This window comes from Actinia tenebrosa, unplaced genomic scaffold, assembly GCF_029948245.1.
Source record: "Actinia tenebrosa isolate PJP-AT-01 unplaced genomic scaffold, QUT_ActTen_1.0 PGA_scaffold12__29_contigs__length_12842862, whole genome shotgun sequence".
In the NCBI taxonomy this organism is placed as follows: domain Eukaryota; kingdom Metazoa; phylum Cnidaria; class Anthozoa; order Actiniaria; family Actiniidae; genus Actinia; species Actinia tenebrosa.
Genome location: NW_028292572.1, coordinates 8,532,702 through 8,559,435, shown reverse-complemented (window position 1 = coordinate 8,559,435; position 26,734 = coordinate 8,532,702). Strand labels below are relative to the sequence as shown.

The 26,734-nt window shown below is 38.2% G+C and overlaps 2 protein-coding genes across 3 annotated transcripts; one reads left to right on the top strand and one right to left on the bottom strand.

Moving 5' to 3' along the window:
* Positions 1-909: 909 nt before the first annotated feature.
* On the top strand, positions 910-8,415 carry LOC116304788 (two pore potassium channel protein sup-9). The gene is made up of 2 exons (XM_031718194.2): positions 910-1,719; positions 5,281-8,415. Exons 1-2 carry the CDS (start codon positions 1,419-1,421, stop codon positions 5,838-5,840), a joined length of 861 nt encoding a protein of 286 aa, XP_031574054.1. The 5' UTR covers positions 910-1,418; the 3' UTR covers positions 5,841-8,415.
* LOC116289107 (prominin-1-A) lies at positions 8,398-25,219 on the bottom strand. 2 transcript variants are annotated; one of them, XM_031696020.2, is made up of 25 exons: positions 24,810-25,219; positions 23,524-23,579; positions 23,125-23,333; positions 22,319-22,439; positions 21,258-21,324; positions 20,429-20,518; positions 19,891-20,108; positions 19,188-19,262; positions 18,751-18,814; positions 18,444-18,520; positions 17,853-18,094; positions 17,449-17,572; positions 14,786-14,880; positions 14,148-14,232; positions 13,369-13,428; positions 12,127-12,273; positions 11,659-11,745; positions 11,178-11,261; positions 10,750-10,803; positions 10,247-10,327; positions 10,056-10,124; positions 9,761-9,850; positions 9,482-9,678; positions 9,079-9,146; positions 8,398-8,710 (listed from the first exon to the last, which is right to left on the bottom strand). In XM_031696020.2, exons 1-24 carry the CDS (start codon positions 25,051-25,053, stop codon positions 9,086-9,088), a joined length of 2,697 nt encoding a protein of 898 aa, XP_031551880.1. In that variant the 5' UTR covers positions 25,054-25,219; the 3' UTR covers positions 8,398-8,710; positions 9,079-9,085. The 2 variants fall into 2 exon arrangements, with proteins under 2 accessions (XP_031551880.1, XP_031551950.1); XM_031696090.2 differs by lacking the exon at positions 13,369-13,428.
* Positions 25,220-26,734: the final 1,515 nt, after the last annotated feature.

The window sequence follows — 26,734 nt, the reverse complement described above, 5'->3', positions numbered from 1 at the left end:
ATTGAATTTTTGACAGCTCAAATACGCTTGACCTCATTATGTATCTGCATATTAAGGACCAATTTCGAAACTGCGTTCTAATTATACCTTTAAATATCTCAGTGATAGAGTGCAGAGTTGCAAGACTTGGCACTTGTGTTCAAGCAGTTGGAGTCTAGGGAAAATGAGGAGACTGAGAGAATCATTGACATTTTGTTTATAATCACTTGGATTAAGAAGAAGAAAAGAAAAAGAAAACAAAGAGAGAAATCGTTTTCAAAATGGACGCTTAACTGATCTGTGACTCAAAGAAACGGATAATTTTTCAAATTCATAAGTATTTCATTTAAATAGAGACTAAGAGCTAATTTATTAATTTATAGCAGCCCATTCGTTCACAGCTTATTCCCGTCTTTTAGTTTCACCCGGATCATTTATCAGGAAAAGATCTTCTGATCTTTTTCAGCAAAATAAAACACGGCGCCTCCAACGCTTGTCGACTTCATCTATCAACCACCGGTTCCGTCACTTTGTAGATGAAAATCTACTGAATTCTCCCGGGGTTTTTTCAATAAGTTTAGATGCCATTCAGCGAAATTTTTTGTGTAATAATATATATTTTGAGCACTGAAATATTTGCTTAAAATGTCTTTCAAGTATTCATTGCTTATGATCGGCTGTCTTCTCATGGGCCTTTTCTGGCATGGCTTCTTTTCGTTCGGGTAAGATTGTTTGATAAGATTTTTATAGTATCACGATTCACAGATTATTTCAATCATCTTCTGTATACAAGGCTTATCGTAATACTCGACCTCACTTTAGCCTTACTTATAATCTGGAAATATCGCAAGAAATACGATCGTGTAGTTCCTATTTCGTGTACGCGACACTTTTTTTTTTTTTTGCACGGGTTTGATTGACAACCGTCTCCCTCCCACTCGTAGCCTTTTAAATCGCCGATACATCAAAATATAAATACTCTCTTTGAGAGCACATTTAAAAACCTGACAATGAACGATATTCTCCATTCAGGCATTTATCAAGAGGTGGTGTGCGCACGCGCAATCGGAGCGCAGTAGTAGATGTTTGCCAGCCCACGCCATAATTTTCACAGTTCTGGAGCCTCAAAGATTGATGCGTTAACCCAGCAATTTCTTGTCTTTTTGTCCTCCAAGCATGGTTAATATGGGGATAAAATGTGCAAAGTCTGTATGTGGTCATCTCATTGATTGAAAACAACGCCGTCATTAACGATTCAAGTTTGGGAGCAAAGCCGCGCGGAAATGAGAGACGAACTGTCACTTCCTGTGGGATCTCCAATGACACTTAGTGTGTAGTTTTGTTTTCTTCTCTTGAAAAGCGCTACAAAAAGAAGAAACGGTCTGGTCCGGGGCGGAATTGGCGAGAGAAAAATAGAAAAAGCCCTCGGCTAGTGAGCTATGTGGCCTGTTCAAGGCTCGAAGAATCTCGTTTTTCTGATGGCGCTCTTTTTCGCTTACATTCTTGTCGGAGCTGTGATCTTCCAAGCACTTGAAGCCAAAAATGAAGACTTTGAGAGGATAGACATGATAATGACTAAAGAAAACTTCAAAAAGAAGTATAATATAAGTGACGACGACATGAAAGATTTTTTGAAGAAGATCGAGGAAGTTATCGACCATGGGTTTAGCGAGGAATGGGTGAAACGATGGTCACTGTTGGGTTCTGTGTTTTTCGCAGGAACCGTTGTGACCACAATAGGTGAGTTGAAAACTTTAAGCTTTAAAAATATCATTATACAAATTCAGTGTAAACCCCAAAATAATTACCTTCCCTTTATGAAAAAGAAAGCTTTTGTTAAAAAAAATACATCCGAATTCGTTAGGCATATACGCACTATCTCTTTAAGCAGAAAGATATTTTATATTTACTACTATTATTTACACTTTTGAACTCTATTTCTAGAAATAATCACCTGGGTAATTTTTCGATTTTCATCTCTCAAAGAAGCACTTACAGTCGTTCCTCCCTGATAAACCAACATATATAATGAGGTCGCTTTTTCGAGGCTAATTTTTGCGACATCTGATAGTACATTAGAACTCGTACTTCAATAAAACCCAAGTCAGCCCCCGGCAGCGCAAAGATTAACCCTTCTTAATGTTGGGATTTAAAAGTAGAGACCAGGTCTTAAGAACGAATATATTTGGTACAGCTGAGTAGATAGGCTTTTCCTGCTAGGTCCGATCTATTATCCCCATCGGCTGTTTGCCAACCTTCTCTTTATAACGATAATGAATGAATGACGCCTTCATTTGCATACGATGAAAAACCTCTTCGAACATCGACGTTAATATCGTGTGAACAACGTTTCGTAAACGGAGCTCGAAAGCTTGAAGAACGTAACACACCAATAAACGCGACTTAGCAAGTAATTTCACTGGTCATGTCTCATGTTCAACTTGTTCAACTTGTTTCTTGAGACAAAATAAATGAGCATTTTAGATGGACTAGCGACTCCTACGCGTAATCGTCAAAAGCGCCCTTAAAACTAAAAGATTTTTTAAATCTTCCGCTCTATGGGAAATGTCCAGTTCTTTTTCCCTTTCCTTTCTTTCGTCTTCCCTCTCTCTTTATCTCCCTCTATTCTGACTTCAACTAGTTTTTGAACATAAGAGAATCAGACAGAGCGATAGAAAGGTGTAAAATCATGCGACTAGCACAAGATTTTTTCTCTCTTCATTTTTTTTTTTTTTTTTTTTCGATTTTTCAATCCTCATTTCTTATATGCTATGTGTTGTACAACAAAATACGATTTTTTATGTCTTCATTCAATCGAATTCTAATTTTTTCAATCGTGAGCGTTGTTTCTTTAACAATTCATATATCATTTTACTTCGAAGAAAAATGGGATAAAATGACAAAAGATTTTAAACGTTTGCCTTACTTAATTTCTGGAATTTTATGAATAACAGAGGTACGCAATATTAAAGTCTTGATTGGAAAAAAAATTGTGCACAACATCAGATTGTTCTCATCAAACATTTTACTTTAAATATTGCTCAAAGGTTTTTTCACTTGACCTTGGAAAATCATATTTGAAAACACGGATTTCAGCAGATAATTATGATATATAGTCTTGGATTTTCACTCTAGATTAAGGAAAAATTGGATGATATAAGAAAACAGAAACGAGACGATAGATTTATTCTTGCTATAACTTCACATCGATGTGTGAGAACAAGAGGAATTCATTTCACAATTTTTAGTATCTATTTGATATAAATGCTATTTTTTCAATCATTCCAAATAGATTTTTTTATAAAATTTGATCAATATAAACGAAGTTCATGAGTTACCTTTTAAGCATATGTTATAATTTCAAATAATTGTTGTAAAGCCGACAGTCTGCCTGCAATTCGTTGTAATTTACTCGACCAACTTGAAACGTTTTTGCCTGGAGCTCTCTGAAGACGATTCTTGAACGCGCGTAAAACACATTATTTTATGCTCTAGACAAAATAACAGTTGGTGGTGTTGAGTAGGGAGGAATTATCAAGGAAATGACTCGCCTTTCGACTCCATGAAATCCTTGAAAGTTCTCAAATTATCCCTCAAAGAAATATTATTATTTTTAGTTATTTTGGTATTTGAAAGTCGCTGGAAAAGATCGTGGAATCTACCTGCCTGCCTACCTACCTACCTATACCACCTATACCTACCTATACAACTACCTATACCTACCTACCTACCTATAACTACCTACCTACCTACCTATACCTACATATACCTACTTATACAGCTACCTATACCTACCTATAACTACCTATACCTAACCTATACAGCTACCTATACCTACCTATACCTACCTAACTATACATACCTATACCTACCTATACTTACCTATACCTACCTACCTACCTACCTACCTACTTTCCTCCTACCTACCTACCAAGCTATACCTACCTACCTACCTACCTACCCACCTACCTATACTTACCTATACCTACCTACCTACCTACCTACTTTCCTCCTACCTACCTACCAACCTATACCTACCTACCTACCTACCTACCTACGTACCTACGTACCTACCTTCCTACCTACCAACCTATACCTACCTACCTACCTACCTACCTATACCTACCTACCTACCTACCTACCTACTTACCTACCTACCCACCTACCTACCTACCTACCTACCCACCTACCCACCTACCCCTACCCACCTACCCACCTACCCACCTACCCACCTACCCACCTACCCACCTACCCACCTACCTACCCACCTACCTACCCACCTACCTACCTACCTACCTACCTACTTTCCTCCTACCTACCTACCAACCTATACCTACCTACCTACCTACCTACCTACCTACCTACCTAAACTATTAGTAGAAGCTAATGCTTCTGGCCTCTACTCAACTCAACAAATCTAATATACGTTCGTAATAGCACGGATAGTAAACACCATTGTGATCTACACCAGATCCGATACCCTTTATGCTTCTATATGAATAAAAAATAACTAGAGTAACACCTTTGTTTGTTTATTCGGCAAAATTCAGTTCAAAATAGACAAGTGAGACAAAATTAAAGTGAACGCGAGCTGTCTTTGATCTGCGATCAAAATCTCAAAGTAGCTCTATTTTTTCATACTGCGATAACAACAGATGTTTACTGATTGTATGTGGCGGAAGTTGCAAAGCCCAGTAATAAGTGTTCTACAATCTTCGATATGGAGTGAATATCAATCTAGTGCGCCCACGTAGAATTGGTATTGCTTGCTAAGTAGTTGCTTTCCTTTCTTTCTTTCTTTCTTTCTTTCTTTCAAGATCCCCCGAATTTAGGTATTTGGTTATATGCATATTGTTTTCGGCTTTTCTTTTCTTCCTTTTTTATGATTCCATTCTGGAATTTTTGTTGGGAAAAACGAACGAAATGACGGAGCAAATGATGTAAAAGCTTGGAGTAAAATATAAAACCTAACGAACCTAAAGAATTCAAAAGACAGTTAGTTCAACGCGATGATTTTTAACTTACGACGTGAATTTTTTTTTCTTAACAATCAACACCAGTAGTAATTAATGTTTGAGGTCCTCTATTCTTTAGTTAAATTTACTGTACTCATTCTCACCCTAATATCTAACGGGATTCAAGATCTCGTGCACAAATTAGGTTCCACAATCCTTTGCACCACGAGATGGTTCCCAGTCTTCTTTTAAACACTGGGTGGAAATTTGTTGGGGGTCGTCATGTGACTTCTCACGTGACATGATTACATGTGATTCACCTTAAATAACTTGGCGTTTATTTTAGGGTATGGTCACGTGACACCATGCACCGTCTCGGGTCGAATCTTCTGTATGATCTACGCTCTCATAGGAATACCGCTGACCTGGCTCATGTTGTCAACGCTGGCTCAGCAGATCAATGATTGGATTGCTAAATTCATGACGTTTGTTTTTGAGCGGTGCTTCAATCGAGTACCTACCAAGATGGGTTGTATTTGCACTTGTGTGAGTGTCATGATATGCACGGCCATGATCCTTATCATCGCTACCTTTGCATACTATTTGGAAGGCTGGTCCTTCATTAATGGGATATATTTTGGCTTCATCACCTTGACAACCATTGGGTTTGGAGACTTTGTCCCGCTGCATCCCTCACAGGAACGATATCCCGAGGAATATCCCGCGCGTATCGTCGTCTTTACCATTACAAGCATAATCTACTTCACGATTGGACTGGCGGTTGTTTCTAGCGTGTTGCTGTCGTTTCGTAACGCCATGGAGGAGACATACCTGGATGGGTTTCAGATTATCAAAGATCAAAGTGACGAAGAAGCAAATAATAAGTCTAAGCTGTTGTTGCGCTGAGAACGATCTGTCACGCTACCGGATCTAAAATTCTCACGTTGATGAACTTCCGTCACGATTATTATTTGTCACACAACCAAGCTTTTGCCTCGCTGACAGTTTCTAACTCTAAGACAGACTGTCGCACTTAAGACGGTAAATGAACTGAGGAAATACCCCTTGTAAACTGGTGATGATAATAATTTTTCACTTAAAACAGTCAAACAAGGTTATATAAACTGCCTTGTCACACCGTAAGCACTCTATCACGCTTGTCACGCGAGTGAAGTTTCTCACTGACTAACAAGGACATCAACCTATCCGTCTAACGTTTTTTTCGAGAACTGGCAAGTATGTGTGCTTGTGTTCTCTCAAATGTCAGTGCGCAATGTATTCATGTTTCAAGAAAGATTACTTGTAGCATTCCTATGAGTCTGGAGAGGGCTGTATCTGAGATATTTGAGCTAACATGTCAGACATTTGCCTTTGCGTCAGTAACCCCATTTGTTTCGAATGCGCCCGGTGCATGCTGGGTGAAGCAAAACCTTGAATATATAAGCGGGGCTCAGTTTTTTATGGAACGTCTTCAGGGTTGAACGACAATAGACCGTTTTCTCAAGGTTGCGTGCGCATCCAAATTTAAGGAACTTGACAGGCCACGATACCAGAACACAAGGTTTATGATAAGTATTATCATGCATTGCTATGATTTTTTTTTCGATAAGAATTCATAAAATCGATTATTCTCCTCTCTGAATATAAAACTGTCTTATAAATTTTACTGAATTGGCGTTTTTCAATTTTGTGGCCCGTCAAGTTGGTTGCGCACGCAACCTTAAGAAAACGCTATATTCAATCTGTCATTTAATGTAATAACGATACAAATGTTAAATGAATGTCATAACATTCTCTAAGCATAATGTTTTCCCATTACGAACCATTTGGAAATAGGCGAGGTTCCGACGCATACTAAGAACAGTCTGCTACTGATCTCCTTGCACTTACCGGTAAAGAAAAGAAGCATGTCAAAGGAAGTATTCTCACACGGTGGAAAAGACGTTTCAATGGTAGAATACGTTAGATATACTAAAGCCTTCATTTTGTTCATGGAATCGTCGTCGAGAATCATCATGAATACTTCATGATCACTAGTTCTTTCATTTCCTCGAGTTCAGTCTCATTTTCGTGTAGAACATTCACGTGATTCAGTGAAGTTTATAGGATTTAAAGGTATAATATTGACTATTTGTTCGTCGTTTTACGATAGATAATAATAACAATAATAATAATAATAGTTTATTTTTACAATGGTGCACTATACCTCTTCGGCTCTGACGTAATGTTTTCCCATTTCAGACCACGTCATTCCCTAGAGTATCATTTTGCTTGTTTAAGGTTTGCGCTCGGTTGCACATGAGAAGACACATGAGTATGGATACAGCTCAAACAAAGAATCTTATTCTCAAGGGAATGACAGGTGGTCTGAAATGGAAAAACATTACCCCAAGCCGAGGAGGTCTATTGGCATCAATGAATGTAGAAGTACGAAATCGAGACTAACTTTACGTAGATGAACATGGAACTTCGTGAGCACAGCAATAAATAGGAAACGTCATCAAAAAGGCAGCTATTTATAAATTTCGCTTGCCAAATATGACAAGGAGCTGGTCGTAACCAACAGATCATGATATAGTTGAAGTTGCGCAACTCATCTATTTACGCTTTTCGCAATTGCACTTAAGAAAATTCAAATGTCAAGAATACGTATCCATTAGAGACTATGAGTGTTTGAGAAAGGAGGAGTTCAGAAAGAGGATGCTTTCAAGAAATACCCTTAGGGTATTATTCGATATATTTTTACATTAGCGAGTTATTTTTATACATATTTTGCCATACTCCGCTCCACCAACAAAAAGTGAAGAAAAAAAAGACACATTTTATTTAATTATGCCTTTATGAAGTAATCTGCTCTGGGTAAAAAAGGTTATTTGGTTATAATTGATGGGAAATTCGCTTTTCCAGGCAAGATATTTTGAAGGCAATTGATTCTTCTCATCACAGTCTAGGATTGGATGGTAATGAAAAGTTAGTAGAAAGAATGCATTGAAAAAGTGATTTCTGTCGAGGAGAAAAATGCGTTTGACAAAAAACACCATTCACATATTTGACGACTATCCAAGTAGTAAAAACACCTTAATAGTTAAAAAACACCCAAGTTGTTTGGGTACGGGCAATTCAGTTTTCCAGATTTTCCATTCATTTAAGAAGTCAGTTGATAAATATATTCTTCCTAGTCTGTATAACAAAGTGCTCTATCATCAGCTCTAGCGCAAGCAAGACATAGGATAGATTTCCCAGAGTCCGGTCTTTACAATACTAGATGATTATGACGCACACTCGACCACCTGGTCAGGTGTAGACACTGTCCATGTTGATATGGAAATATAACGGACAAATCACGTAACTTGACTTAATTTATCTACTTATGTACAAATTGTTTGTTTGTTTTTTTTTGGCGGGAGGGGGTGGGGGTGTTCAGCCATTAGTCTAAGAGCGAAACAATACATACAAACAAAAATTTCAATGCATTTATTTATTTCCAATGCTTATTTCGATAAAACAATCTTTAAAAAATCTTCGATAAAAACCTTTAGACAAAACTTTCAAATTAAACTCAAAATGCTTTCCTAATGCCATCTGCTTAAATATATTGTACAAATATTTCCATAAATTATTTTGAGAAATATTTTTGGTATCATAAATTAATATCTTCGCTTTGATTATATCAATAAGAATAAAATTTCTTTGATGGTTTGAAATAAAGAAATGTGAAAATCCATTCAGTAAAAAATATTCAATGCTGATCCGAACACTCATTGGCAGAAGAAAACCTAAGGAAATAAGGCAGATAACAAAATTAATAAGGTCAAGGAGGGTTTAGGTATGGGTTTAGGTATGGGTGAGTTGGGAAAGGTGGAGAAGGGTGTGGTGGAGAAAGGGGTAGTGGCTGTTTGGTGGTAGGGGTGAGGTAATAGAGATAGGTGTGGTGTGTGGTGTGTGGGGAAGGGGTAGTGGCTGTTTGGTGGTAGGGGTGAGGTAATAGAGATAGGTGTGGTGGGGAAGGGATAATGGCTGTTTGGTGGTAGGGGTAAGGGGATGGATGAACGGATGGACGGACGGATGGATGGACGGATGGACGGATGGATGGACGGATGGATGGATGGATGGATGGATGGACGGATGGATGAATAGGGCCTACCTCGTGATCACACCCATCTTAGTGATGTCAGCTCTTCTGCTATTGGAGTATTCTTATGTACATTATTCCTGAAAAATTACCCAAGTTGATAGTACCATTCAGTAATGGTGGTGTTTGAAAACAATCAGATGTAGGACTCTCTACAGTATGTATATGTGTTGATGTGCAACGTTATCAAACCATTTTTGGTGTTCCCCAGAACGCTCAATGATATTAAGCAATACAAACTTGAAACATAAAATATTGATGCCCTAAAACAAACTCTGGGCTGAGTAAAGTCAGAACACATGTAATTCCACAGACTATTAGATTGGAAATTAGTTTAAATGCGGAGTGAGAAAAACCAGAGAACCCGGAGAAAAAACCTCGCTAATAATCGCGGATAATAAACCCTGCTACTAACCATGGATTGATGGATCTCTTCCTTGATCCAGACGATATGCCTCTGCCTCCATTAAACAGTGATAATGGCACGCTATACCTTGATTTTTTGGGATGTGATCGTGTAGCTCGACGGTAATGATTGGCGAGGTTGATGCAAAGCAACAAAGTTATAAATGAAAATAGTGTAATAATACCAAATGACATCCATAGGGAATTCTAGAAAGGAAGAAATAAAATGTTAGAGTTTTGAAGTCTTGAGTTATCTGTTGCTAAGCCAGTTTTGAGACTATTTACTTACCAATGAGCCAATGACATGGTCACAAAACACCGAGGCCGATGCGTCAAATACTTTCTTCATTTGAGAACATTCTCCAACCTCGTTTCGATACTAAAAACGATTTTAGACAAGATTTAATTGGATGTGACTGGAATGGATGGATGTGACTGGAATGGATGGATGTGACTGGAATGGATGGATGTGACTGGAATGGATGGATGTGACTGAGATGGATTTTGGTAACATATACCATATTACATCACTCCGACCCATCGTAACAGCGTAAGAATAACTAGATAAAGAAATGATAACTCGCCTTATAAACAGCATTATCAATATATTGATCCAACCAACCAATAATACGATGAAGATAAGCAGTTGCTGCCTGACGTAAAAGAAAAAAATGGAGAAATTAGTTGGTACTGCAACCTTCAATTTAAAGTTAAGCACGGTTTATTATAGAAATATAATCAATATTTATTTAAGGTGCATAGTTAACCTTGATACCTTATTGGATATTGCCAATGCTTCAGAACCTAAAAAACCTTCCAGGTCTTTAACTAGTCTGTTTATATTCTCAATGCCAACCTAACAATCATTAACGTGAGATAAAAAGGATCAAAGCTAGTGTAAAATTGTAGCATTATGTCGCATAATGTAAGATTTACAAAAGGGATAGGGAAGAATGATGTAGGGAGATGAGGGGGGGGGGGGGGGTATGGGAATCCTTTGGTATTGTAATATGTTCATACAAATGGGGCATTCCTGGACAAGTTTTGTATCTCATGTTCTTGGTTTTTATTGTGAATTGACTTGTGCTAACTTATATATTCTTAGTTGAGCGTCCTTGTACATATATATACACAGTACGTGATTACTATGATGTAATCGAATAACTGAGTGAATTATTACAATACAACAACAAGCAGGGAAGGGTAAAGTGGCCCACTAAACCTCTCTAATGTTGATAACACACTGCAACATGAAGTATTTCACAATTATATAATTACCAATGTTTCATTGCCTTTTTCCTCCAATTGCTTGACTTTACTCTTCAAGATATTCTAAAAAATCAACAATTTGACTAATGAACAAAACAGGATGGCCAGTTATCTTACACAAGGGTAGAGGTAGATTATAATAGAGTTACAGTTTTCTAATAAACCCTTTGTCGCCCACTTCCAACCCTCAGACGATATCATGTCATCTGTGTCTGCATGACTTATGACATGAAGTCGCATCCACAATGTTGACAAAAGATTTTTCTTTAGCTTCCATTGTTAAATGACCACCATTTCTTTGTCCTTTGGCCCTCTTGGGGATGCTTGTAAACAATCATAAATACCCCTTAGCTTTGCTTCTATGACTTCAAAAACAACAGGACAATCATGTCTTATTATTCTGCACTCATGAGAAGTGATGCACACCAAGACCTTACCACAAAACTGCTTGAAGAATCCACGATGTCATAATGAATTATTTGATGTCTGCTAGACAGAAACTCCAGTTTATTAGCAAATGTCTGTGAATGGAAAGGAATAAGGAAATCAGACACAATGCGCAGACGGTACTTACCAGGGTGCCTGTAAACCCTTTACTTTGCAAGACCCACACTGCTGGGTCTTCATCACCCATCTAAGCACAGGAAACTGAATCAATCAAGACGTGTACTAGTCTAGAAGTCAAGTAGCACCGGCACAGTACAGATTCAACAAGATCTGTTGAACCAATTACAGCACACTGAATATACTGTTGGTCTCCCTAAAATATCTGATTCCGATTGGCTACCTACCTTAGGTGTATTCACTGTGATATACAGCTAACTAGTAATTCCTATTAGCTGACGTATTTTAAGTAATAAACACAATCAGAACTCTACTAATGTCATGGAATACGCTAGCATGGCAGTCAATTCTTACCGGGCTATCATTTCTTGCAGCATTTGCTAAATCTCTCAGTTGGAAAGCCACATCAATGAGAGATCCATTGATCAGTGGTAGTTCAAACTGAAGACACAAATAAACGATTTTAAAAAGTCAAACCCACCCGCACTCATTCATTTTTCAACCTCAAAAGTAGTCTGTAATCAAATGCGATCTTTGTTAACTTGGAATGGAACATTCTATATTAGGATCACACGTCTAAAATAAGCTTATATATAGGAGTAATGTTATCCTATTCCAGACCATGCTTCATTCCCTTGAGTATTATGTCTTTCTGGTTTTCTCCTTTACTTTTTTCATTTCAATCTTTTAATTAACCTTAGTTTTCATTCAATTTTTTATCTTGCACAAGACTAAACAAATGGCCCCTCCTTGCAAAGTAAATCTCATTCCCCTGAGCATTATGTTTTTCTCTACCAGTCATCCAATCATTTTTATCCATACCTGATCTGCATACTTGGTAAAATCAATGTGATGCACCCCAACGCTGATAGAATCATTGAGTTTTTTATCTGCCTCAGCTGTGACTACCGACACATTGACTATGGTTGAGTTCAACTGTTGGAATATCTCATCCATGGAGGGGATAGTCTAATGAAAGATTGAACATTATGAGCATCAGTTCAAAGAAATATCTAAATTTTGGATCAGTTGTTTGTTTGGGTGTTTGGTTGCAGTTATATGGGGTTATTTATCATGTTAAATATTTAGGTTTTTATGTTTATGGATTAGTTTGTTTTCTCTTTGATATTTAGATTAAGCCAGCATACCCATCACTACTTATGAGATCATTACTAAGGTGAATCTAAATTTAAGACAAAAAAAATGTAAACTTAATTAAACTGAAAAAAACAATATGTTACTACAAGTATTGAGACAAGACAGAGACAGAGGACAGACGGAAATACAGTCAGACAATTGGATGGACAGACAGTCAGAAAATCGGACAGACGGAAGGACAGTCAGACAATATGACGGACAGACAGTCAGACAATTGGACGGATGACAGACAGTCAGAAAATCGGACAGACGGAAGGACATTCAGACAATTGGACGGACAGACAGGCAGACAAATGGCCAGACAGTTAGACCATCGAATGGACAGACAATTGGATGGACAGACAATCGGACGGACAGAAAATCGGACAGACAGACAATTGGACAGACATTCAGACAATTGGACGGACGGATGGGAAAATGGAAGGATAGATGAATGAGGGACAGAGACAACTGGACATACAGACAGAAGACAGTAAAATAAGAGACGGACAGACAGACGGACAGACAGACGGACAGACAGACGGACAGACAGATGGACAGACAGACGGACAGACAGACGGACAGACGGATCGAATGAAAGATTGTCGGGCAAACAAACGATACTCGGACAGATAAACAGACAGACGGACAGACAGATAGTTGGTCGGTCGGACGGAAAGATCGTCTACATTTTCATTGAAAAACAAATGGTAGTGGTAAAAAAAGATAATATAATAAAAAAAAGTAATAAAGGAGCTACATTTGTACAACCAAGTCTTACTAACAAACTAATCTGGTGATAACACTAGTCTAACTCAGGCAAAAGCTTCAGCTTTAGTATAAGGGTTATTCTGGTTAATAAAGGATGGACTATGGTACCATGCATCTGTTAACTCATGCAAGAAAAAGAAGTGTTTATTTACTAACGAGAGATGAAGGTATTGCTTTGTTGATGACTTGATGTAGTGAATCACTCGATCGCCAGCTCTTCAAGTCAATACAGGTACAACTCATTACTTCTCTTCAATCTTTTACAAATCGTTACAAAGATTTAACTTTTAATCCGCCGCTTATCGTAATTATCTTAAAAGGTAAGTTCCTCAGCGCGGGATGCCACACCCAGCTTCTTCCACAGATGACGTCACAATAGTGCATCGTGGGATTGAAATGCGGACGTTGTACAATGTATTTTATTCTCATCGTTTCCATCTAATTGAGGAACAATGGTTTTACGACTGATATTAATTTTTTTTCCCTCGTAATTAAAGTCTTTATTTGTAATGCTATGTTGTTCGCATTTGGATCCCACAAGGTTTTGCGAGCGATATCTATTTTTAGTAACCGTGAAAAATACTAAGAAACCCACATTTACTTATAATCCATAACCACTTTGCCAACCCCCAACTCCCCCCCCCCCCCTTGAGCTTGGAGATCCTTCAAACAGTACATCTCCCCCCATCCCCTTGAGGAAAGCGCCTCCAGGAAAGCGTTGTGGTGATCGAGGTAAAATAATAAATCTTATTTATTTTGCGTCGCGATGCGTGGAGTCCTTACCGAGTCTCCCTAGCCAGAGGCTTATGTTTAAATATGTACGACCCAACCCACACTCACTGCACATAATTCTCATTTACTCAACCAGATAATTCAAACTGTTTGGTGTTGATGTTCATCGTAACGTTTATCATTCTACATAATAACTGACTTACATCTGCGTAATTGGTGAGATTTTCTAAATTAAATTTGTTATCCATCTTCAAAAGGGTCCAAGGAGTTTCCTTGTTTCCGCAACCTCTGCAGGAAACAAAATATGAAATGAAGATAACAACACAATGGCAAGAAGGTGTGTGTTTCCCTCAAGAGAATATTAATATTCTCCCTGCGTGCACTTGGCGTCAGCTCGAGCGAACATGCACAATCACCTGCGCGCGCACTTTCTCCAAGCACTTCTTTTCCGTGTAGCCTTTCATACAGAGTTAATGTTACATCAGCTACATCAAAAAACTGTTTTTTAAAAATAATTCATCCTGTTCAAATGAATGATTGATTTGAATAGTTTTCGTACGGAAGAAAAGAAAAAAATTTGAACGGAAATGCACAGAAAGGTATCGCAATATGAATAAAAAGGGTCAAATAATATTCGTTGAATTACAAGACGGATGATACTATACATTAAGATTACCCATAGTATTTTAAAAGCTGAAAATTCGAAAATGAGATGTTTTTGAGATCCAAGATCCAGTCAGCCGACTGGTCCAGTTTTGGCAGTCAGAATGTTTTCAGTTTCACCGAAATATTTTTTTTCCAAGTTGGACAGCAAGTAAGAGTAACCTGTTCTAAGCCTCACCTGAGAACGTCAGATAGTTGAATGTCGATGGTTCCATCGTTGAAAAGCATTTTGGAGATTGGATAATAGCCATAGATTGAATTGTCATCAATAGTCTATAGAAATAAATCATATCGATACATTATTGGATATCTGATATATTATTCCCTTAGGAATGATTACAAACCACCTATAGTGAACGTCATCCAACATGGCTGCCACTTTTATTCTCTTAGGAATGATTACAAACCACCTATAGTGAACACCATCCAACATGGCTGCCACTTTTATTCTCTTAGGAATGATTACAAACCACCTATAGTGAACACCATCCAACATGGCTGCCACTTTTATTCCCTTAGGAATGATTACAAACCACCTATAGTGAACATCACACAACATGGCTGCCACTTTTATTCTCTTAGGAATGATTACAAACCACCTATAGTGAACAGCATCCAACATGGCTGCCACTTTTATTCCCTTAGGAATGATTACAAACCACCTATTAGTGAACATCATCCAACATGGCTGCCACTTTTATTCCCTTAGGAATGATTACAAACCACCTATAGTGAACATCATCCAACATGGCTGCCACTTTTATTCCCTTAGGAATGATAACAAACCACCTATTAGTGAACACCATCCAACATGGCTGCCACTTTTATTCTCTTAGGAATGATTACAAACCACCTATAGTGAACATCATCCAACATGGCTGCCACTTTTATTCCCTTAGGAATGATTACAAACCACCTATAGTGAACATCATCCAACATGGCTGCCACTTTTATTCCCTTAGGAATGATAACAAACCACCTATAGTGAACAGCATCCAACATGGCTGCCACTTTTATTCCCTTAGGAATGATTACAAACCACGTTAGAACATTCCCCGCTGTTGTTCTAGAGAGGAAACGCTCGCCTTTTCGCGTAAGAACCTCTCTTAAGAACCTGTTCGGTTATTTTTGAAAACGGAATTTTTTCTCGTTGCGAAATGGCCTTCCATCCTCACATATCCGGTGAGTACGCCACTTGAAAACGAAACTTTCCGAAAACGAATACGTGTTGACTTTTTTAAAAAGGGAGTGAACAAATTGAAAAAAAGAGTGGATTATCTTTCGATGTGCTGTTCTCTTACGACTACTCAGGGTGCTCCCGTTCTCCTCCTTCCACACGATTCAAAACCGAAATAAATTTCACACAACGAAGTGAAAAAAAATTGATGATGAATTGATGAAAAAAAAGTTTCGGCGATAAACAACTGATTTTCATTTCTTGATTTCTTTTTCCTTACAAGAATCTATTGAGTGTTTGTTCTCTTTTGACTTGCTCTTCCCGCAGGTTTTTTTTTTTCAAAAAAAAAAAAACTCTTGATAAAAACTCTTGTTAAAAACTCTAATAATCACGATAAACTGCATAAAGATAGACTAAAATAAAAGGCCGGCCGTCTTACGGAATTTTGTAATTACGATGCTATAGGATTTTAAAGTCTTTTGAATCAAGTGTCTATTTGAAAGGTGAAATTGTTTCACGGGAACATTGAGCACTTTGCTCAAAATTCTTCTGGGTAGAACAAATGCAGTGCTACTAAAATCACATAACTTGCTCTAGTTTCGGTGTGGTTTGATTAAAAAATAATATTAGTCGTCACATTTCAGTCCATCGTAAACTTGAATTTCGTTGCCGGAGTTTCTCCAGCACGTCTTCAACTTCTTAATTTCACTTTGTAAAAGAGCGTGCTGTTTTCTTGTCAGCAATTCGAGACCATCTTTGTCATGTTTTCCAATAATTGTTGTAGATCGAATGACTATAGCAATTGGGGTTCCCGGTTCACTACAACTCCCATCCTGGTCGTTTATCTGAATAGTTTTCGACTTTTGAGTAAGGAAAAGTACTGAAGGACTGCAACCCATATTTTTGCTAGCGATACTTCACTGCCGTACAACCAATTGACCAAAATTTAAATAATTCAAAAAATTTAAGTACTGATTTTTTAAAAATCTTACAATTAATTCCACTCCAACCAATCAAATGCCAGATCTAAATTAACCTGTCAGCTTTGTCGGCTTTAACGATTCATTGACATATACATCGAAGGGCTTCACTTAATTTCATTCCATTTCAATTAACTTTCGTTATCACCGTCATGCAGCACCGAACCGCCACCATAAAGCCGATAACCAGAGAGGAAGCACGTACTTTAAAGCCGCTGATGTCAGAACTTTCATCTTATTACTTGCGTTGCCAAAGTCAACTTCGAGATAGTTCTTAAATTTATTTAAGCCCTAATTCGAAATGAGAGTTTTGACTTTGCAAATACTGAGAAACGAGTTGCTGCATATTAGACGAATTGCTGCAAATAAGAAATTGAACGAGCTGAGTTGCTGTTTCTTTGATGTTTGCTGCAACTCGTTTCTTATTTGCAGCAACTCGTCTAACTTGCTGCATGTCCCTTATAGGCCGCCGTTATATCATGACCAGAGTAGGATAAAATTGATGTCAAGCAAAAGATGGTTTGCAAGCATTCCAAAGAGAGTCAAAAGACCAAAAAAAAAAATGGCGGCCATATTGTTGCCGTTACGGAGAATGGATGCTGTAATAAGGAATCTTTTGTTAAATGGCGTTAACAATGACGTTCATACTGAGGTAATTAACTTGCCGCCGGCTGTTTTTGTTACCTTTTCTAGAAGAGTAAGATCTTTGGTAGACTTGCACACAACGGTAATGTTGGCACCAACTAGGAACAGAACTCCCAGTAAAAGGTTAACGAACAGAGAAGTAGAAAAGAAAAACCCAACCGCCCTGTGGAAAGAAAAAACAAATAGTTTCCAGTTTATCGACAGATTTCCAGGGAACGTTGATAACAAATGTGTCACAAAAAGAATTCTTTTACTGATTTTCACGACGACATAACGTAATATCCTTTGGTGTCCCAAGGGAAAGGCCTAGTTGTGGACAACAATGGCGTAATACTGCCGTCGTCATGACAACTTCACACTCCTTTTTCCCCCCTATTTCACCCCAACTTTTCACGGCATAACGTCAAAGATATCTAAAATCACGAACACAGTGACAAACTTACCACATCAATGCTTTACCACCACAATCAGCCAAGGTAGACCTGGTACTAGGTGTGTCATAGTCACGTGCTCCGAACATCCCAGCACTGAGCCCGCAGTATATCAGCAGGATAGTGAACAGGATGGTACAGGCGAGTACTGACATTCCTAGAAATCTGTATGTGTCATACTCTTCGACCATTCCACCCGGTCCAAAATAAGTGCTTATATTTTTCTTAAGTGGAACGAGAGTGTCTTGGACAATCTGTAGATGAAACACACCATTAGGGAAACCCGATAAGGTCATAAAAACTAGAAGCGAGAAGTCCTAGAACCGAGCCAGAAAAGCATGGGCCGCCGGAGTTTTAGCGCGAAAATTATTCCCGCCAAAACGCGGCCCTCGCTCTCTCCACAGGAACCCCATTAAAAGCAATCGTTCGAACCTGAGCAAAGAAAGAGAACTCCGACGTGTAACATCGTAGAATATTTTTTTGGGAAATGAAATTAAAATGGAATACTAAGGGGGGAGGTGAAGGGAGGGCCTGCAGGCTCAATGTCGCTGAAATTAGGCATTAACATTTATACAATAATATTAAATTCCTATTGATAGTTACCACATGAGACGATTCTCTGACGCTTGATGTTATATCATCAAACGCATCACTGAGATTCTTCACGAAGTCAATCACCTCTACAAAACAGATAACATTAAAAGTCACTAGTTAAATAAGCGACGTAAGATAACTCAGTACCCGATAGCTAACGGGAACGGCACTGGTCTTTGCTCGCGGTAGTTTTTCACAGACATATGTATATAAAATTTGTTTCATAGGTTGAGGCCAATGCTTGCTTTCATAGGTTTATTCAAATGCTGAGAAAAAGCATTTATGTCGATGTGTAATTTACAAAAATGAAGCTCACCTTGTCTTTTTGAATGAGTAGTATTTTCAATTTCTTTAGGAACTCCCTCCAATGTTTCATTGCCCTGCAAAGGATAGATTTGGCAATATTTGCATCTTATAAAGTTGAATTACACTAATGGGGCAAGAGGGTATAAACGGCGCGATTGGGAATGCTCACTTAGTCGTGATGTTTTCCCGTTATAGATCACGTGTCATTCTCTGAAACTAAGATTCTCTGTTTGAGTTGTAACCAAGCATATTTTAAAATGTGTTTTCTAATGCGCAACCGTTAAGCAAACAAATGATACTCTAGGAAATGACACATGGTCTGAAATGGGAAAACATTACCCCAATTTAAAGGGTCTATAGTGAGAGACCAAAAGTGGTTATTAGTTGTATTTCAAACCTAGATGACCTGGATCAGACCCTTGAAAAAAAAGACTCCCTGATTTATACCTTCCTCGCCTCTGCTGCCATGTCAAAAGCACTAACTTCTTTTGCTCTTTCCAATTCCTTTGAAACACTAGGGATCTAAGTAACAGAAAAATTAGATACGACTTTGAACAACCCTAAGAAACTGGTAGTACTAGGTATGGGAACAAGAGGGCAGGCAGGGGATATGTAAGAGATGTCTAGCGGACAAGGGGATGTGTGAAGAAATCACCCTACAGGTTTTAAGTGAGTACATGATTGACCAGTGAGCTGTCGTATGGAAGCGGAGAGAAGGAAAAGGAAGGAAGGATACCTGAAGGTCGGGGGGGGGGGGGGGTACTCCGCCAGAATTTGGGTAGGGGTGTTCCGCTGGGATTCTGAAAGGGGTACCCTGTTTATGACAAAAAAAAAAACAAATTTGTAGACCCTGTTCATGACAAAAGATATAATTAATTGCACTGAGTTCCCGTTTCAATTATCATGTCATCTCGCGTATCGTTTTTTTACGACCATAATAACCAGTTTCAGTCAATACGAAAGTAGAATCCCTGAATATGACAGGAAACTCAGGAAGAACTTCGAACTTTAGTGAAATTGCATACCCTGTTTATGACAAGAAGCTCGAAAAACCATACCCTGTTCAGCGGATCATCCCCGTATAGTCCATATATGGGAGTATTCCCCCCCCCCCCCCTCCGGGACCTGAAGGGAAAGGTTTAATGCCTACCTTGGTATAATCAGCCTTAGGGACCAATGACAGCCCATCAGTGAGGTTATCACAGATACCCAACATAGACGCGCCAGGGTCTGCCTGGCAAGACGTCTTCAGATCTGTCAAATTTTGGCGCGTCACGTTCAGCTGATGGCGCAGGGAGTCACCCAGGTCTTGCAACTCGTTGACTGTTTCATTGATGTTGTCTAACAGGATGTTGACTTTGACCATCGCTAAAATATCAATACGCAACGAGATTAGTCGATCAACTGACAAGACAAGCAAATATAAGGGGTGCTTGAGTCAAGTATGAAACCAGTTTATCGTTTTTCAGTTGCTTGAGTGCCATCGAAGTTTATAGTGCCTTTGACCTTTATTTTTTAATTTTTTGAAAGAAAAAAACGTGTTGAAAAAATTTTCGATTTTGACGCTTCTTTTCGAGCTGTCACAATTTCAACATTCGGCACCGTAATGGAGGTCAACACATGCGCAGGCAGTTTCGTCACATTCATTTGCAGCGTTGCGCGCATAAAATACTTTTATATCTACTTACTTTTACCCATGTTTATGATGGATTCCAGTAAAGGACGAACGTACTTTCTGGCTTCAATCATCACTGGTTCAGCAACAAGTTGAGATATATCTATTGAAAAGAGAACGAAGCGAACAATATATCTTGATAAGATGCTCTAGAGTAAAGAACAATTCCTTGTAAATGCTCGCAAGTTAGTAGTATATCTGTTGCGGGAATAAAGTCGCAAAACTAAATCAACAGGTTAATAGTATTTTTCTTTTAAAAGTCTGATTGTGATGACCAAAATTTTGGACGCAGGACATCTTTATAATTAAAAATAGTGAGTGAAGAAAATCACGCAACTACACTCTCACGTGGAGTACGTTAGAAAAATCTAACAAAAACACGCGTGTCTGCTGAAGGAAGTAGAACAATTTGAAACTTCGTTGACTAAGTCGATATTCAATTGACAATACTTTTCTTCGACTTGCAATACATGATAAATGGTGAGAGAAAAGATGTAGATGTCATATATTTTTAATATGCTGATCATGAAGGGAGTGCCGGATTGCTCAGTCTTCTGTGCCAAAGGCTCATGGCTAAAGCACTCAACGCTAGTTAGAATTCAAATTCAGGAGTTGTCGTTTTTGCAGTGGTAAGAAAACTGGAGAACCTGGAGAAAATCCTTGTGATGGGTGATTAAGGGGAGGGACCCATGAACACAGCAGGGAGGGACGGAGAATTAGCAGCTTACATCACCTGCGTTACCAAAATATTAGTTTTTAATAAAAAAAATTAATAATTGACTTCCGTAAAGCAAAATGAAAGCTGACCCGCGCGTAAGCGCGGTTCTCTATTATTAACTCACTATTTAAATCTTGCACTACTAATGAAGTGGTGAACTTCATGTCAGATCCTGCTACAACCTCGAGTTGCTAAAAAATAAGAAAGAAAGGGGGTAATTAGTCTCCCCCACAACCGCTTTCAGTGTCGTCACGCAACGCTTTCTCCCCTTGCGTGACGACATTGAAAGCGGCTGTGGGGGAGACTAGGGGGTAATTAGATCTATCCAGTGATCTAAAACTGATTGACTAAAATCCCGGGGGAGGGGGGGTACTTCCCTGTATTTGCTATACGGGTATGTGCCGCCCTATAGGGTAGGGTTTTTCAGCTTTTGGGTCTGGGGTAGGTTATCATTTTTTGACATTTTGTCTGGGATAGGGTATCATTTTTGTCTGGGACAGGGTTACGGCACAAAAACAATAAAAACGCTAGTAAATATTGATTGCAATCTATTGACTAGCCGTGTTTAGTCTGGGATAAGGTGTACAATTCTTAGTTTTAGTCTGGGGTAGGGTTTGTAAAATCAAAATTTTAGGTCTGGGATAGGGTCAGGATTTTGAGGTCCTGGCAGCACACCCCTACCCAAGTTGGGGTGGTAGTATCCCCCCCCCCCCCCCCCCTTCCCCGGGACTAAAATGTTGGACATCCTTTCTTGATAAGAAGTGGAAGAGGCATACTTCTAGGAACTTATATTTATACCATATATATTATATTATATTATATGTCGCAGACACTTTATACATTAGTTGACATTAAGATTGGATCACGCAGTGATCACTTGCTGAGTGTGTGTGGGCACGTGAGAGTGATATACCTGGACAGATCAGTTCGGAATTGTTTTTTTTTTTTTGTGTAGTAGTTTTATCACTTAGTAAAACCATGTGATGTAAAAGTAAGTTGACACTACGTTACAGTAATAAACGCCATGATCACCCTCAACATTATATTATATATTATATTATATATATTTGGGGATAACAACAATATGACATGCCGCCTAGTGTAATAACGAAACAGTGCAATCACCCCGCCCACCTCCCCATCCACCATAATAAGGAAAACTGAGATCTGAGCTCTGCTATCTACCTGTATGGTATTGTTTCTATAGGCTATGATGTCATCAATGGAGTCTTGGAGAACAGAGCCAAGTAATGGTACACTTGTTCCTAATCTGTCATTGGATAAGAAGATACAGGAACTGCCAATGCTGTGAAACAAATATTGCATTAGTTAAATAGGAGGTTATCACACAGCAGCGGTGTAAAGAGAGTCCTTGAACTGATGGAAGGGACAAGCTAGAATAGAATGTCAAATGTATCCTATGAAAGGATAGAGGGGTATTCTTTACCACAATTTGGCTATTGTCTAAGGTTAGAATGTATGGGGTAGGGGCAGTTTTTACCACTTTTATCCCTTTATCAGGGACTGTAGAGCATACTTTTGAGTAGGAATGTCAATCAGGGAAGTCCAGTGCTGCAGTTTTTAGGGACAATTGCAACATGTTCATTGAACTAATTAAGTAATGTAAAAGCCTAGGCCAACTCATAACAGAAAATCATTAACTTTTGCTAGAAATATGTGTGTGGGGGGAGGGGGTGGGGGTGGTGGTGGTGATGTGGGGAGGGGAGTGGCTGAGCTCCCCCAAGCCTCACCCCTCTGCTTATTGTTAATCCCGACTTTGTGCAATCTATCTGTTAAACATATTAGTAACTAAAGATAATCAAGCTTTTTTAATAAAAGAAAGCCAAACGCCAGACATCTGGCAGAAATGTGGTTATTATTCTGGGTGAGATATCTAGAGGTATGACATTAGCATAGTTTTGAGGTTTTTATTTCACAAATGTTTCCTCCGTTTCCTTATAAATATTAAATATTTATAAGCCCATACTTACAGAATAAAGACACTACAAAGAAAGATAAGAATTGATAATGTCTGTCTCTGCTTTACAGGGCTAAATTCCATATTCTCCTCTTCCAGGTTGCCTCCACATTTTCCACAACATCGGCAGAAGAAAAATATTAGGCCTGTCATCGGCAACATGACACATCCAAGCAAGGATATGGAAGCAAGTATGAAGAAGGGAATTTCATACTTGATGATCTGTGGTTGAATACACAATTGAAATATGAGTTTATTATTATGATTATTGCTGCATTTATCATCTTAATTTGGAGATTTTTAAGTTTAAATCTAAATTCAATAATTTTAGCTATCCATATTTTTTGTTTTTTCATTCCTTTCCAATTTTTCTTTACTCCTTTTCTTTCATTTTGTTCTTTCTTTTCCTTACTTTGTCATAGGTATCATCAGAGATCTTTCCATCTTTCAAGACACCTTTGATGACATCTGGTGAAAGAGAAAAATATACTTGGAGTTAAATAATTAATACTTATACAGTTATTAGAACAAAATAGGAGGAATTTCACCCTCACTTCTCTTTCACTTCTTCAAATCACTTTTGATATTTTATTAGAAAAACTTCCAAAATTAAAAAAAAAATCATAAACCACAAGCTCAACAGAGTTAATAGTAAGATACAGAACCATGTTTTGTTAATTGGTCAACTAAAATATGACATAAAATTGTGTGAATAAATATTCAATGGGATGAGAGTATGCAAATTTTTTTTTTTCACTTCGTTTTAAACCAAAAACAGCCGCACAAAAAAGCATGTTTTTAAGTACTATTTAAGAAACACAAAGCAACGATTTGATATGCTTTACAACTGCCAATAAAAACCTCAAAAATAACAACGACACAGCATGGTCGTTGGCCACAAACCAACACAAACTGCTGGTTAGTGAAGCTGTAACCTTCTGCGAGCAGAGTTGAATTTCACTCACTCTCTTTCTCCATCTTTTTCTTTCTAATGAATTGAAGAGCCCGTAAAAAATGACAAAAACTATCAATTGAAAAAAGGAAAAAAAGGCAAAAACCATGGTATAATAGAATTTTAGATACAGATTAATAAAAAAAAGTTGTCCCGTCTGCAATTTCGTCGACTCCCAGTCCTGCGCTAGGAAAAACGTTTTCAAACGCGAACTTAAAATTTTGTAGGAACAACAGCTATAGCACTAGCAAACGACTGTCCTTGTAGCAAGTGATGAGTGACTGAACGATTACTGGTAAAGTGATTATCCGATTAACTTACAATGAATTCATTTTTGGTCTAAAAACACGTGCTTCTCGATATCCATATTGTAAACTAATGTTAGACTACATGTCGCTATAGGAGTATTTAAAGTGATAAATTTAACTGATTTTAGTAGCCAAATGAAAACAGTCTTAAGCAACCTCTTATAAACGACCAAAAATAGGATCTAGCCGGTAATTATATCTTCAGCTGGTTTAACTTGTACATTTTAAGAGTCAGACGGGCTGTTTCGGCTTGGATGTATTGTTTTTACGCCAGGTACCATGAAGCGAGCTATCTTCTTACAACAAGCCTGGTTTTAAAAATAAACTTTGAAATCCATATTCTAATCTTGTATTGACATAACTACATCATAAAGAAAACAGAAAGAAATAAGTCTTATCTCTATTCTAAAACATCGATCTTTTTAAAAAAAACTTTACCGTATGGAGGATCTTCTCTCAAAGCGAGAGAAAATTTCCTGGCGATCTCTTCGTAGCTTGAAAGCATCCATTGCGATGGCGGTATTTCTGTCCTATAAGGTATTCTTTCATATAACGGGAGAAACTCAATAGTTTTTCCATTCAGTCTTGGCTCATTCACAGAACATGCGGTGAACTCAACCAAGGTTTGACAGTACAATACAAACACAACGACCTTCAAAGATTTGGCTGCCCCGAAGTTCATGTTCGGAGGTCGAGTGCCGAGGAAAATAGATCTCTGACATCCCCTCTCTAGATAATATCCATCATCTTAGGTCTCTGAGGATCTCGAGACGTCAGTATTATCCTAGGAAGCTATATTGGCAGCATTTACTCCTTCAAGCTGCTTTTAAATGGAGATTTGCTGATTTTTTTTTTTTCGTTCATTTTAATGTGATGTCAACAATAACATCATGACGTAATTTTTCACGCTCCGCTGCACTGTGGGTAACTTCGCGCGGGGTGCAACTATTACGCGCCAATACTGTTTGATCTTTCCAAAAAATTAGCCATCCTTAAAATTCAATAAATCTCGTAACAACACTCATTGAAAGAGTTTAGAAAATCCTTTTGAACGCCTCCACGCTAAATAATTTATGATGGGATGCTAAAAAAAGTTCGTTAGAGCCAAGTTACAGGTACCTTTGACACCGTTCAAAAATTGACCTGCTCGGACTTATCGCCTGAGTAAACTTCAACAGCGATATTTTTACCTTTAAAGTAATATAGAAAATAGTAATAAAAGAGAAAAAGATATATAAGAATTATATGAATATTTATTATTTGATTGATATGCCCTCGAGAAATCCGCAGAAGCTGAGACGTCCTATGAACTTCGGTTCTAATATTTTGCCCAGTCTCTGAGCATAAGAGGTACACCCGCATATTCTTCCATCCGCTTCTGTCAAAGGAAAAAGCTGACTTATATCGAGGCTAAACCTGTGTAAATGAGTCTGTGGCCTTTAAAACAGCGGTATTCATCGAGTGCGAAACTGTGGTGTATTCCGAGTTGGTATGGCTCTTCTTCACTAGCCACCGACTTCAGTCCCGGACTGAAATCATCCCTCCCTTTCTCCACTTCGGCTCCCCAAATCAGGTCACACGCAAGAGTATTGAGACAACATACCCATAAAAAGGGAGCTACAATCTTGGACAAAAATAGTTGAGAATTTTTCATCCAATCATGAAATAATAATCTTTAAAAAATGTTTCATTGTCCGTACTCCCTGCCCTCCAGAACAATGTTGGTCCCAGTAGGTAGAGCAGCCCTGTCTCCCTGGAAACAACATTGTTTAGAGGGGAGGGAGTCGTTTTAAGGGGAATTTTTCATGTTTCACATGAAGATACCATGAGAACTAGGAATTTTCTCAACATTTTTGTCCACAAGATTTTAGGTTCGAGGCGCCGTAGCAATGAATTAATCCCGACGTGTCAGGTAATACAGGTTATGTCTTACAAGTATAGTAGGGGAGCTAAGGCTTTTTAGCTGAATTCACTTCCTTAAGACCTTTTTTTGCTAATATCTAGTAATGAATCTTGTTTTTCTTTAATGAGTTTTTATAATTAAACGAAACAGATGTTTGGTCTGTTGACATAATTAGCGAATATGCAGCTATTTTCGGTATCCGGCTTCGTGAGGGTTCTATTCCGAGTTTAATTCTTTTTTTGTCTTACATAAATTCGAAAGTTTTCTAAGGAAAAGAAAAGAAATCATGAATGCGAAAATTATCCCAGCCTCAACAAAGCATGCCCCCGCTGGCCACCGATCCAATATTGACACTTGTTTATTTAGCCGAAAAGGCCTTGACATTTTCCTGACCATTCGCGTTCAACAACAACCAATCAAAATGTTTAAATATCTTGTTTGATGAAATGAAAGAATGTGT